Here is a 13,415-nt window from a genome sequence, read left to right on the forward strand (position 1 = left end):
CTCTTGTTCAGGCTGAAGTGCAGTGGCACAATCATAGCTCACTGCAGCCTTGAGGTTCTGGTCTCGAGTGATCCTCCTGCCTCAGCATCTGAAGTATCTGGAACTACAGGCACACACATCTGGCTTTTTTTTTTTTTTTTAAATAGTGACGGGGTCTTGCCCTGTTGCCCAGGCTGGTCTTGAACTGGTGGGCCCAAGCGGTCATCCTGCCTCGGCCTCCTGAAGCCCTGGGATTGCAGGCATGAGCCACCACGCCCAGCCTGAGATTCTTTCAGGCCCTGCATACCAGTGAAAGTACTGATGCCAGCTGCTCTGAAGGACCCCACAGGAGCTGACTCAGCAAGGAATGCAGTTTCCACATTCTAGTGAATCATCCTCCTTACCCTGGCCAATCAGCGACCCCCATTTTCCAGCCCCTCACCTTCCATGATCCCCTTAAAAACCTTAGCTCAGAACTCCTGAGGGAGATGTATTTGAGGAGAGGTCTCCTTTCGCCTCCTCACCTGGGCCTTGTTAAACTCTTTTCTGTTTGTTAAACTCTTTCTCTGCTGCAAACCCTGCTGTCTGAGCATCATGGGTCTGTTAACTGTGCAGCAGACACATGAAAACTGTTGGTCCTATCACATTAGGGCTTCATTTAACCTTAATTAGCTCCTTGGCCAGGCGCGTTGGCTCACGGCTGTAATCTCAGCACTTTGGGAGGCCGAGGCGGGCAGATCACGAGATCAGGAGCTCGAGACCAGCCTGGCCAACGTGGTGAAACCCCGTCTCTACTAAATATACACAAATTAGCTGGGTGTGGTGACGGGCGCCTGTAATCCCAGCTACTCAGGAGGCTGAGGCAGGAGAATTGCTTGAACCCAGGAGGCGGAGGTTGCAGCTGAGATCACCCTATTGCACTCCAGCCTGGGCGACAGGGCGAGACTGTCTCAAAAAAAAAAAAAAAAAAAAAAAAGCAAAGCTCCTTAAGGGCCCTATCTACAAACAGTCACGTTGGGGGTCAGGGCTTCAACACAGGAATTTGGAGGGACACAGTTCAGTCCGTGTCCTCACCTGCTCCCAGGAGCTTCGAGTTGTGCTGGTACTCGCTGCTCTGCTAAACTCCCAACCCTCCTTGCAGGTAGATGTGGCATGTGGACCTTCACACAGCAGGCCTGCATCCCCTACGCTCTCCGACATACCCCTTGTTGCAACCCAGCCTTGACCAGGCAGATGATGGCAAGGCCCCTTGTGGACAGACACCATACAAGAAGGAATGTGGGTCCCTGAGAGGCCCCATGGAGTGTGCTGTCCTGCCTGTTCACATTGGAGTTGTTGCACTGAGAAATACAACTCTTTTTTTTTTTGAGACTGAGTCTTGCTCTGTCGCCCAGGCTGGAGTGCAATGGCGCAGTCTCGGCTTACTGCAACCTCCACCTCCCAGGTTCAAGCAATTCTCCTGCCTCAGCCTCCCGAGTAGCTGGGATTACAGGCACCCACCACCATGCCTGGCTAATTTTGTATTTTTAGTAGAGACGGGGTGTTTCACCATGTTGGCCAGGCTGGTCTCGAACTCCTGACCTCAGGTGATCCACCTGCCTTGGCCTCCTAAATTGCTGGGATTACAGGCATGAGCCACCGCGCCTGGCCCTCTCTGGCAGTTTCTAAAACAGGGTCCCTTCAAAAGGGTTTGCCAGTTTTGTGTGTGTGAATGAAAGAAGACAAATTGATCTCTGGGAGAGTTATATTTAATATATGATATGTGAGGGCCAATAACCCTTAATAATAAAGATTTTTTTTTTTAAGACAAAATACATGAAAACCAGTTTCTACACAGAGAATCAGTAAAAGATGGCCAGGCGCGGTGGCTCACGCCTGTAATCCCAGCACTTTGGGAGACCGAGGCGGGCGGATCACAAGGTCAGCAGATCGAGACCATCCTGGCTAACATGGTGAAACCCCATCTCTACTAAAAATACAAAAAATTAGCCCGGTGTGGTGGCGGGCGCCTGTAGTCCCAGCTTCTCAGGAGGCTGAGGCAGGAGAATCACTTGAATCTGGGAGGCAGAGGTTGCAGTGAGCCGAGGTCGCACCACTGCACTCCAGCCTGGGCAACACAGTGAGACAATGTCTCAAAAAAAAAAAAAAAAAAAAAAAGTGCAGTACTCTCTGAGCCTGCAGTACCATTTCTTTTTTTCTTTTCTTTTTTTTTTTTTTTATGAGACAGAGCCTCGCTCTGTCGCCCAGGCTGATCAATGGCGTGATCTCGGCTCACTGTAACCTCCGCCTCCTGGGTTCAGCGATTCTGCCTCAGCCTCCCAAGTAGCTGGGACTACAGGCACGTACCACCATGCCCGGCTAATTTATTGTATTTTTAGTAGAGACGGGGTTTTACCATGTTGGCCAGGATGGTCTCGATCTCTTGACCTCGTGATCCGCCCTCTTTGGCCTCCCAAAGTGCTGGGATTACAGGCGTGAGCCACTGCACCCGGCCCCTACCAGTTCTTTAGAATAAATTATTAGAAATGGTACTGCAGGCCGGGCGAGACGGCTCACGCCTGTAATCCCAGCACTTTGGGAGGCCAAGGAGGGCGGATCACGAGGTCAAGAGATCGAGACCATCCTGGCCAACATGGTAAAACCCCGTCTCTACTAAAAATACAATAAATTAGCCGGGCATGGTGGTACGTGCCTGTAGTCCCAGCTACTTGGGAGGCTGAGGCAGGAGAATCGCTTGAACCCAGGAGGAGGAGATTGCAGTGAGCCGAGATTGCGCCACCGCACTCCAGCCTGGCGACAGAGCAAGACTCCGTCTCAAAAAAAAAGGACTGGTAAGACAATGTGGTATTCATGCTCCTCCTCCCATTGTTAGTTGTGGGTATAATGTTTCTCCCATTCAACCTGGGTCGGCCCCAGTGACTTGCTTGACCAATAGAATGTAGTGAGGTGATGTCTTAGGGCTACCAAAGTGAGGTCACAAGAGCCGGTGGCTTCCACCCCAGCCTCCTGGGACTCTGTGAGACCCGCTGCTACTGAGACTGCTGTGCTGGAGAGGCCACATGTGGGTGTTCTGGCCCACGGTGCCAGCTGACATCAGCCTTCCAGCCACCCCAGTGATCTCTTTTCTGTCACACTGGACAGGACAGTCACCTGGTGGAGCTGCTGAAATTCCTGACACGCTGTCACATATAACAAAATAGTTCTTGGCGGCGCGGTGGCTCACGCCTGTAATCCCAGCACTTTGGGAGGCCAAGGTGGGTGGATCACAAGGTCAGGAGTTCAAGACCAGCCTGGCCAATTTGGTGAAAGCCCATCTCTACTAAAAATACAAAAATTAGCTAGGCATGATGGCACGCGCCTGTAGTCCCACCTACTCAGGAGGCTGAGGCAGCAGAATTGCTTGAACCCAGGAGGTGGAGGTTGCAGTGAGCCGAGATCGCGCCACCGCACTCCAGCCTGGGTGACAGAGCAAGATTCCGTCTAAAAAAAAATGGTTCTTTTAAACCACTAAGTTTTCAGGGGTCTGTAAGGCGGTGATACATAATGGGAACAGATACTTGCAGTTCTATGTATAGCCATGTTCATTAGAGCATGATTTATGATACTGAAATATTGGGAACATCTGTAAAGAGTTTGTTAAAGTCTGATACACCACTACAATGAAATAGATCTAGTCAGTGGGACAAAGCAGGGTGAGTAAAGCAGGGCCAGATGCTCACAAGGAGTATTCAGCTAAAAATGTAAGACAGGCTGGGTGCGGCAGCTTATACCTATAGTCCCAGCATTTGCGGAGGCCAAGGCAAGAGGATTGCTTGAGCCCAGGAGGTCAAGCTGCAGTGAACTGTGATCACACCACTGTCCTCCAGCCTGGGCGACAATGTGAGATCCTGTCTCAAAAAACAAAACAGGCTGGGCTCGGTGTCTCATGCCTGTAATCCCACCACTTTGGAAGGCCGAGGCGGGCAGATCACGAGGTGAGGAGTTCGAGACCAGCCTGGCCAACATAGTGAAACCCCGTGTCTACTAAAAATACAAAAAATTAGCCGGGTGTGGTGGTGGGTGCCTGTAATCCTAGCTACTCGGGAGGCCAAGGCCGGAGAATCGCTTGAACCTGGGAGGTGGAGGTTGCAACAAGCCGGGATCTCGCCACTGCACTCCAGCCGGGGTGACAGTGCAAGACTCCATCTCAAAAACAAAAACAAAAACCCTCCAAAACAAAAAACAAAACAGAATGAAAAGTAGTAGAAAAATGGTGAGTCACTAAAAGAACAACCCCATGAAAAAATGGGCAAAAGTGCTGGGTGCGGTGGCTCATGTCTGTAATCCCAGCACTTGGGGAGGCTGAGGCTGGAGGAGTGCTTGAACCCAGGAGTTGGAGACCAGCCTGGGCAACATAGATACCCCAACTCTACAGAAAAAAAGTTAAAAATTAGCCAGGTGTCATGGTGTGTGCTTGTAGTCCCAGATATTCAGGGCTGAGACAACAGGTCCTTTGAACCCAGGAGGTCGAGGCTGCATGAGCCATGATTGTGCCACTGCACTTCAGCCTGGGTGACAGAGCAAGACCCTGACTCTAAAAATAATAATAACCAAGGCTGGGCGTGGTGGCTCACGCCTCTCATCCCAGCACTTTGGGAGGCTGAGGCGGGCAGATCACAAGGTCAAGAGATAGAGACCATCCTGGCCAATGTGGCGAAACCTTGTCTCTACTAAAAATACAAAAATTAGCTGGGCACGGTGGCAGTCACCTGTAATCCCAGCTGCTTGGGAGGAAGAGGCAGGAGAATCGCTTTAACCCAGGAGGCGGAGGTTGCAGTGAGCCGAGATTGCGCCACGGCACTCCAGCTTGGGTGACAGAGAGACAGACTCCGTTTCAAAATAATAATAATAATATAATAATAACCAAAAATTGGAAGTAACCAAGATGCTCTTTGATAAGTACATGGGTGGCCGGGGGCTGTGGCTCATGCCTGTAATCCTAGCACTTTGGGAGGCCGGGGCAGGCGGAACACAAGGCCAGGAGATCGAGACCATCCTGGCTAACACGGTGAAACCCCATGTGTACTGAAAATACAAAGAATTAGACAGGCGTGGTGTCGGGCGCCTGTAGTCGCAGCTACTCGGGAGGCTGAGGCAGGAGAATGGCATGAACCCGGGAGGCGGAGCTTGCAGTGAGCCGAGATCCTGCCACTGCACTCCAGCCTGGGTGACAGAGCGAGACTCCGTCTCAAAAAAAAAAAAAAAAAAAGTACATGTGTAAACTGTGGAACATCCGGACGTTGGAATATTTTTCAAATTAAACATGAACTAGATATTAAGCCACGGAAAGGCACGCTGGGACCTTAAATGCATATTGCTGAGTGAAAGAAGCCATTCTGAAAAGGCTCATACTGTATGATTCCAATTACATGACATTCTGGAAAAAGCAAACTGGAAACAGTAAAATGATCAGTGGTTGCCAGGGGCCTCAGGGGAGGGGGAGAGGGATGAATCGGGAAGTGCAGGGGATTTTTAGGGCCACAAAACTATGCTGTATGACATGTAATGGGGGGTAGCTGACATTATACATTTGTCAAAACCTATAAGAATGCACAAGGCACTGGGCGTGGTGGCTCATGCCCGTAATCCCAACACTTTGGAAGGCTGATGCCAGTGGATCACCTAAGTTTAGGAGTTTGAAACCAGCCTGGCCAACAGGGTGAAACCCCATCTCTGCTTAAAATACAAAACTTAGCCAGGCGTGGTGGTGCCTGCCTGTAATCCCAGCTACTTGGGAGGCTGAGGCAGGAGAATCGCTGGAACCCAGAAGGCGGAGGTTGTAGTAAGCCAAGATTGCACCATTGCACTCCATCCTGGGCGAAGAAGCCAGGCTCCATCTCAAAAAAAAAAAAAAAGAAAAGAAAAGAAAAAAAGCACAAGGCAGAATGAACCCTTATGGAAATAATGATGGACTTTGGTTAATAATAATGTATCAGGGGCCCGGCGTGGTGGCTCACGCCTGTAATCCCAGCACTTTGGGAGGCCAAGGCAGGAGGATCATGAGGTCAGGAGATCAAGACCATCCTGGCTAACACGGTGAAACCCCCGTCTCTACTAAAAATACAAAAAATTAGCTGGGCATGGTGGCGGGCACCTGTAGTTCCAGCTACTCAGGAGGCTGAGGCGGGAGAATGGCGTGGACCCGGGAGGTGGAGCTTGCAGTGAGCCGAGCCCAGCTAATTTGAGGTCTCAAAAAAAAAAAAAAGTATCAATATTGTTTCATCGATTGTAACAAATGTATCACATTAATGCAAAATGTTTATAATAGAGGAATCTGTGTGTGTGTGTGTGTGTGTGTGTGTGTGTGTGTGTGTGGAGGAGTATATGAGAACTCTACTTTCTCTTCAACTTTTCAATAAACCTAAAACTGATGGAAAAATAGTCTATAATTAAATGAGGCCAGTAAGGATGCACTCAAACTGCTAACATTAGGACTGAAAGCTGAACAAGGCAATCACAGTCCTGCCCCCTGGGGAGGTGGGAAGCTACAAGTTCCTGTATTGTTTAATTTTTTTGTTTTTGAGACAGAGTCTTGCTCTTGTTGCCCAGGCTGGAATGCAACGGCATGATTTTGGCTCACCGCAGCCTCTGCCTCCTGGGTTCAAGTGATTCTCCTGCCTCACCTTCCCAAGTAGCTGGGATTACAGGCAGCTACCACCACAACCAGCTACTTTTGTATTTTTAATAGAGATGGGGTTTCTCTGTATTGGTCAGGCTGGTCTCGAACTCCCGACCTCAGGTGATCCACCCACCTTGGCCTCCCAAAGTGCTGGGATTACAGGCGTGAGCCACCACCCCAGCTGAATTTTTTTCTTGGGGGGAGGGGTTTGCTCTTGTAGCCCAGGCTGGAGTGCAATGGCATGACCTCAGCTCACTGCATCCTCTGCCTCCTAGGTTCAAATGATTCTCCTGCCTCAGGCTCCCGAGCAGCTGAGATTGCAGGCCCGTGCCCACCACGCCTGGCTAATTTTGTATTTTTTAGTAGAGACTGGGTTTCTCCATGTTGGTCAGGCTGGTCTCAAACTCCCGACCTCAGGTGATCCACCCACCTCATCCTTCCAAAGTGCTGGGATTACAGGCGTGAGCCACCATGCCTGGCCTGAATTTTTATAATGAACATAGTAGTGGCAACAACATTGTTTCTGGCTTTCAATATTTGACTGGGGTTTAGGGAAGAGTCCACCAAGGGGGACATAGCTTGTTTTTTTAGGTGGGGGTCTCCGTCACCCAGGCAAGAGTACAGTGGTTTGATCGTGGCTCACTGCAGCCTAGACCTCCTGGGCTCAAGCCATCCTCCCGCCTCAGCCTCTCATGGTGATCATACGGATTTGAGTCACAGCAGCTGGCTTAATATCTTTAAAAATGCATTTTAAATAATGAAAGTACTGCTCCTTTGATCAGCTTATGCTAATTTGTGTGACCAGCAACGTTGCATCTCGGAAGTCAAGGATGTGGCTGGGGGTGGGGCGGGGGGTTCTGGGGCCTACACGTTACATCTAGTGGTCATCAGTTCTTGGGGCTCAGGGAGCCTTTGGGACGTCCTCTTGAGATCACAGGGAGTGGAGACAGGACTGGGAAGTGACACACCTCACCCATGAAAGACCTGCCAGAGATGAGTTTGATCCCCAGCTTGGGGGCGTCCAGCGGTGAAGTGGGAAGAGGAGTGACATGGGTACTGGTGAGCACTGCATGATGATGCTACACAGTTTGGAGGCAGAGAAGAATCACCCCAAAGACTAATATTTAAACATTTTTAATTATTTTATTTTATGTTTTAAGATGGAGTCTCGCTCTGTCACCCAGGCTGGAGTGCAGTGGCACGATCTCGGCTCACTGCAACCTGCACGTACCAGGTTCAAGTGATTCTCCTTCCTCAGCCTCCTGGGTAGCTGGGATTACAGGCACCAGCCATTATGCCCGGCTAAGTTTTTTTTTTTTTTTTGGGGGGGGGGACGGAGTCTTGCTCTGTCGCCCAGGCTGGAGTGCAATGGCACGATCTCGGCTCACCGCAAGCTCGGCCTCCCGGGTTCACGCCATTCTCCTGCCTCGGCCTCCCGAGTAGCTGGGATTACAGGCGCCTGCCACCATGCCCAGCTAATTTTTTTGTAGTTTTAGTAGAGATGGGGTTTCACCGTGTTAGGCAGGATGGTCTCAATCTCCCGACCTCGTGATCCTCCCGCCTTGGCCTCCCAAAGTGCTGGAATTACAGGAGTGAGCCACCGCGCCTGCCCTATTTTATTTTATTTTTGAGATGGAATCTTGCTCTGCTGCCCAGGCTGGAGTGCAGTGGTGCAATCTCGGCTCACTGCAACCTCCGCCTCCCAAGCTCAAGCGATTCTCCTGTTTCAGCCTCCCGAGTATCTGGGATTACAGGTACTTGCCACCATGCCCGGCTAGTTTTTGTATTATTATTATTATTATTTTGAGACGGAGTCTTGCTCTTGTCACCCAAGCTGCAGTGCAGTTACGTGATCTCTTCTCACTGCAACCTCCCTCTCCCAAGTTCAAGTAATTTTCCTGCCTCAGTCTCCGAGTAGCTGGGAGTACAGGCGCCCGCCACCACGCCAGGGTAATTTTTGTATTTTTAGTAGAGACATGATTTCGCCACGTTGGCCAGGCTGGTCTTAAATTCCTGCCCTCAAGTGATCCGCCCGCCTCGGCCTCCCAAAGTGTTGGGATTACAGGCGTGAGCCACCGTGCCGAGTCTGAAACATATTTTAATTATGTTTCTCCAGTATTTTTTTTTCTTAAATTTTTTTTTTTTAAGACAGAGTCTTGCTCTGTCGCCCAGGCTGGAGTGCAGACGCGATCTCAGCTCACTACAACCTCCGCCTCCCCGGCTCAGCCTCCGGAGTAGCTGGGACTACAGGCGTGCGCCACCACGCTTGGCTAATTTTTTTTTTTTTTGTATTTTTAGTAGAGTCGGGGTTTCAACACGTTGGCCAGGCTGGTCTCTAACTCCTGGCCCCAAGTGATCCGCCCGCCTCGGCCTCCCAAAGTGATGGGATAACAGGCATGCGCCAGCGCGCTGGCCTTCTCCAGTATTTTTGCATGCATCTTACGGCACACCTTTGCACGCCATCTTATTAACTATATCATACTGCCGCACGTGCCTTTTCGGCCAAGGCATCCAGATGGTGCGGGTCCTGCCTGCCTCGAGAGGTGGCAGCAAAGGAGCCAGTGCCCTCACTGGTGCTGGGCGGGGCGGCCGCTTTCCTCTGAGGGAAGGGGCGGCGTTGGCGGGGAAAGGGCGCCAGGGCGCAGGCCCTGAGGGAGGGGCAGCTCGCCCGGGCCACGCGGTGCCGGCCCTCGGCTCAGGCCGGGCTGAGGCCCCGGGGGCTCGGGGTCCGGGGGGAAGGCGCTGAGCCAGACAGGTCCCAAGGAGCCTTCGGGAAGGGAGGGCCTCGTGGCGGCCTGTCCGGGACCCGGCCGGGAGCAGGGGTCGCGTGGGCGCCGTCTGGACGGGCGTGAGGTCCCCGGGACCACGTGTTTGCGTTTGGTGGCCCAGGGGTCGCTGACAGATGCGGAGGGGAGACGCCCACCTGGGTGCCCTGGGCCGCACGCCGGGCGGTGGGGCCGGGAACCCCTGCTCCTCCTCGGCCTCCGATCGGCTGCGGCCCTGGGTCCTGCTCTCTGCCCGACGCCGCTGCCACAACCTCCGCCCGGGCCCCGCAGCCCGCCGGAAGCTGAAAGGCGTGTCAGACCCCGCCCCCGGGCGCGACCAATCAGCGCGCGCGACTCATGAATAGTGAGCGCGCTGGCACCGCCCCGCCCCCGCCTCCCGCGGCACCGCCCGCTCGCGCAGACCCCGAGCGCGGCCGCGGACGAAGATGGCGACCGCCATGTACTTGGAGCACTATCTGGACAGTAAGCGCGCCCCACGGGCCCCGCGCCCGCCGCCCACGCGGAGTCCTCCGTGCCGCAGCCCCCCGCGCGCCGGGCACCGCATGCAGACCCTGTGGGCTCGGGAGGGCGGCGGGCGCGGCCGGGCGCGACGGGGGGCGCGCGGACGGGGCGGAGCAGGGCCGCAAGGGAGGGGAGGGCGCGGGGGGCGGGCGCGGGGGGTCCCGCCGGCTGGGTCGCGCCAATTCCAGGTGCGTCACGGCGGGGCGGGGCCTGGCGGTGCTGGGCGGGGCTTGCGGCCTCGACCCCGCCCACATCTTAGGTCCCGCCCCTACCCAGGCCCCGCCTCATCTCCGCCCCCAGCTCGGGCCCCGGCCCCGCGAGGTCCCTCCCGTCCCCGTCCGGTCTGCAGGAGGAGCTGGCGCCTGCTGCGGGGCTCCGGGCCTTGGGGGCTCCGGAGTCTGGGCCTCCGCCTGGCTGTGCGCCCGTGTGCGCCGGCCTCTTGTGTGACCGCGGCTGGGGAGGGCGTGCGGGCCGCGGGGCGTCTCTCCCCGGCACTGGGGACTGCGGCGCGGAGGCGGGGAGGGCGGTGCCGAGTCGGCCCTGGTGGGCGGGCTGTGCTGTTTCCAGGTGGCAGCAGGTCGGCGCCCCCAGCGGCTGAGCGGACGGTGCTTTCCCTCACTTTACACACCAGGGAAGGCCCAGCGCTGCCGAGCAGCCTGCTCAGGGTCTCCCGCTAGTAGAGGGGCAGACCCCACGCGGGACCCCTGACGTCGGCCCGGGATGGGCACAGCTTTGGGGTCGCGGTGTTTGGGGTTGTGCCGGGTGGCCCTGGAGGGCCCTTGTGGGGGCGCTGCACTGGGGATCCTCATGGTCTTCGGCCTGGCACCCGCCCAGGGGCTGAGACAGTGGCGAGTGAGCCGTGGCCTGGAGCTGGAGACCGCTGCCCTAGAGGGACGCCCGATTCTGCCCATGTGCTCCGCTGTCTCTTGGGGGTCTGAGTAGTGGGGGGGTTCCCTGGGTAGAAGAGTCAAGCTGGGGAGCACGCTGGAGGGGAGGCCTTCTCTATCCTGGTGCCCAGCCAGTGGGCTGGCCTCCCAAGGAGGGTTGACTGTGTGTGTGTCTGGGAGGCTGTGCCAGCCGGGAGGCTGTGCCTCTGTCCTCTAGGGGAGCTGGGAAAACACTGGGGCTGGAAGCATCAGATGCGTAAGATAGAGTTAGGTTTAAAATGATTGCCTGGTAACTGTGAACAGCAGATGGGAGGGTGGCCAAGACTGGAGGAGGCAGCCCCCCTTAGGAGCCTGTGTCAGCTGTGCAGGGGGCGGAGGTTGGCCTGGTCTAGGGGATAACAAAGCAGACGGGAAAGCAGCACGGGGGTCCTCCTGGCAGACTGTGGGGAATTGTTGCGCTAGCCACAGGGACTATTTAAGTAAAATTAAAAATTGAATGGCGTTAGTCCCATTTCCAGTGCTCAGTAGCTCCCTATGGCCACCACTGTCTTGAGCAGCTCAGAGAGAGAACATTTCTTTTCTTTTTCTTTTTTTGTTTTTTTTTGAAATGGAGTCTCACCCTGTTGCCCAGGTTGGAGGGTATGATCTCAGCACACTGCAACCTCCACCTCCCAGGTTCAAGCAATTCTCATGCCCTAGCCTCCCGAGTAGCTGGGACTGTAGCTGTGCACCACCACGCCTGGATAATTTTTGTATTTTTAGTAGAGACGGGGTTTCACCATGTTGGCCAGGCTGGTCTTAAACTCCTGACCTCAACTGATTTGCCTGTCTTGCTCTCCCAAAGTGCTGGGATTACAGGTATGAGCCACCACGCCCATCCGAGAGAGGAAACATTTCTATCCTTGCATAAAGTCGCGTGGGCAGCGTGGCTACACTGCTCGATGCACTGGATTTCTGGGTAAAGTAGGGGAAGATCAAGGAGGACCCAGGGGATTTTGGCCTGAGCCTTGGAGGATGCTGCTCACTGAGGGGGGGCAGCCTAGAGGGTGGGGTCAGTTGGCCTCCCCTGCCTGTGCTGTTGGTTTCCAAGTTTCCCTCTCCCTTCTTTGACTTCTGACAGCTTCTGAAGTGTGCACACAGCCTCTTGTCAGCACTGTTTGGTACCTGCGTCTAAAAATGAGATCACAATCCTTCCGCTCCGCAAACCCTGACAGAGACAGAATACAGAGTGGGCTTGTAGACTTGAAGTATAAAACTTTTGGCCAGTCCTGGTGGCTCACACCTGTAATCCCAGCACTTTGAGAGGCCGAGGTGGGCGGATCACCTGAGGTCAGGAGTTTGAGACAAGCCTGGCCAACCTTGTGAAACCCCGTCTCTACTAAAAATACAAAAACTAGCCGGGCATGGTGGCATGTGCCTGTAATCCCAGCTACTCAGGAGGCGGAGGCGTGAGAATCACTTGAACCTGGGAGGTGTAGGTTGCAGTGAGCCAAGATCGCACCACTGCACTCCAGCCTGGGCAACAAGAGTGAAACTCCATCTCAAAAAAAAAAGACAAAAAACCTTTGGAGGTGAATTTTTGTCTTGCTGCTGAGAGGTACATGGCTTCTGTGTTTTTGCGTTTCAGGTATCGAGAACCTTCCCTGCGAACTTCAGAGGAACTTCCAGCTGATGCGAGAGCTGGACCAGAGGACGGAAGGTGGGTTCAGACCTCTCCGTACAACCAGAACTGGGTTCTGACAGGTGGGAGCCAGCAGCTCCTGAAGGCTGGGGGCAGAGGGTTTTGAGGGGACCCAGGTTAGTGGGGCATTGGCCTAGCCCTGGTCCGTGGGTATCACTCAGTGTCTTGCAGGAGGTGTTGATACTTTCGAAGCCACATTGTTTCTTGGGTTCTTACACATCTTTATATCACGTTTTTATAACCATCACCCTTTCCAATCAAAATATTTATTGCCAATTTTTTCTTTTAAATATTTTCAATTTTCAAAGTGTGTAGTGCGTGCATTGTTTTAAAAGTTTGGTAGTACTTTTTGGCCGTTTGATATTTAACTCCGTTTCTTTTTTTTTGAGACGGAGTCTCGCTTTGTCGCCCAGTCCGGAGTGCAGTGACGTGATCTCAGCTCACTGCAAGCTCTGCCTCCTGGGTTCACACCATTCTCTTGCCTCAGCCTCCCGAGTAGCTGGGACTACAGGTGCCCGCCACCACGCCTGGCTAATTTTTTTTTTTGTATTTTTAGTAGAGACGGGGTTTCACCGTGTTAGCCAGGATGGTCTTGATCTCCTCACCTCATGATCTGCCCGCCTCAGCCTCCCAAAGTGCTGGGATTACAAGCGTGAGCCACCTCGCCTGGCCCTAACTCTGTTTCTTTTTTTCTTTTTTTTTTGAGACAGAGTCTCACTCTGTCGCCCAGGCTAGAGTGCAGTGGCATGATCTTGGCTCACTGCAACCTCCACCTCCCGGGTTCAAGTGATTCTCCTGCCTCAGCCTCCCGAGTAGCTGGGACTACAGTCACATGCCACCACACCCGGCTAATTTTTTGTATTTTTAGTAGAGACAGGGTTTCACCATGTTCACCATGTTAGCCAGGATGGTCTTGATCTACT

At 53.8% G+C, this 13,415-nt stretch overlaps 1 protein-coding gene across 24 annotated transcripts in view; it reads left to right on the forward strand.

Annotated features, from left to right (window-relative positions):
- The window catches only part of ING5 (inhibitor of growth family member 5), a 39,750-nt gene that overhangs the window by 5,153 nt on the left and 21,182 nt on the right, over positions 1-13,415 (forward strand). For 7 of the 24 annotated variants that reach the window (XR_008546881.2, XR_010150261.1, XR_010150262.1 and 4 more), the window contains exons 1-2: positions 10,255-11,669; positions 12,439-12,510. Coding sequence is in view for 9 of the 24 variants with exons in the window: in XM_054680196.2 (XP_054536171.1) it covers positions 11,453-11,669; positions 12,439-12,510 (289 nt within the window). In the remaining 15 variants the exon portion in view is untranslated. Of the gene's footprint in view, positions 1-9,311; positions 9,886-10,210; positions 11,670-12,044; positions 12,123-12,438; positions 12,511-13,415 lie in introns of those variants that run through there. The other 17 variants (XR_010150263.1, XR_010150260.1, XR_010150265.1 and 14 more) reach the window with 11 other exon arrangements.

Source organism: Pan troglodytes, chromosome 13, assembly GCF_028858775.2.
Source record: "Pan troglodytes isolate AG18354 chromosome 13, NHGRI_mPanTro3-v2.0_pri, whole genome shotgun sequence".
Lineage (NCBI taxonomy): Eukaryota > Metazoa > Chordata > Mammalia > Primates > Hominidae > Pan > Pan troglodytes.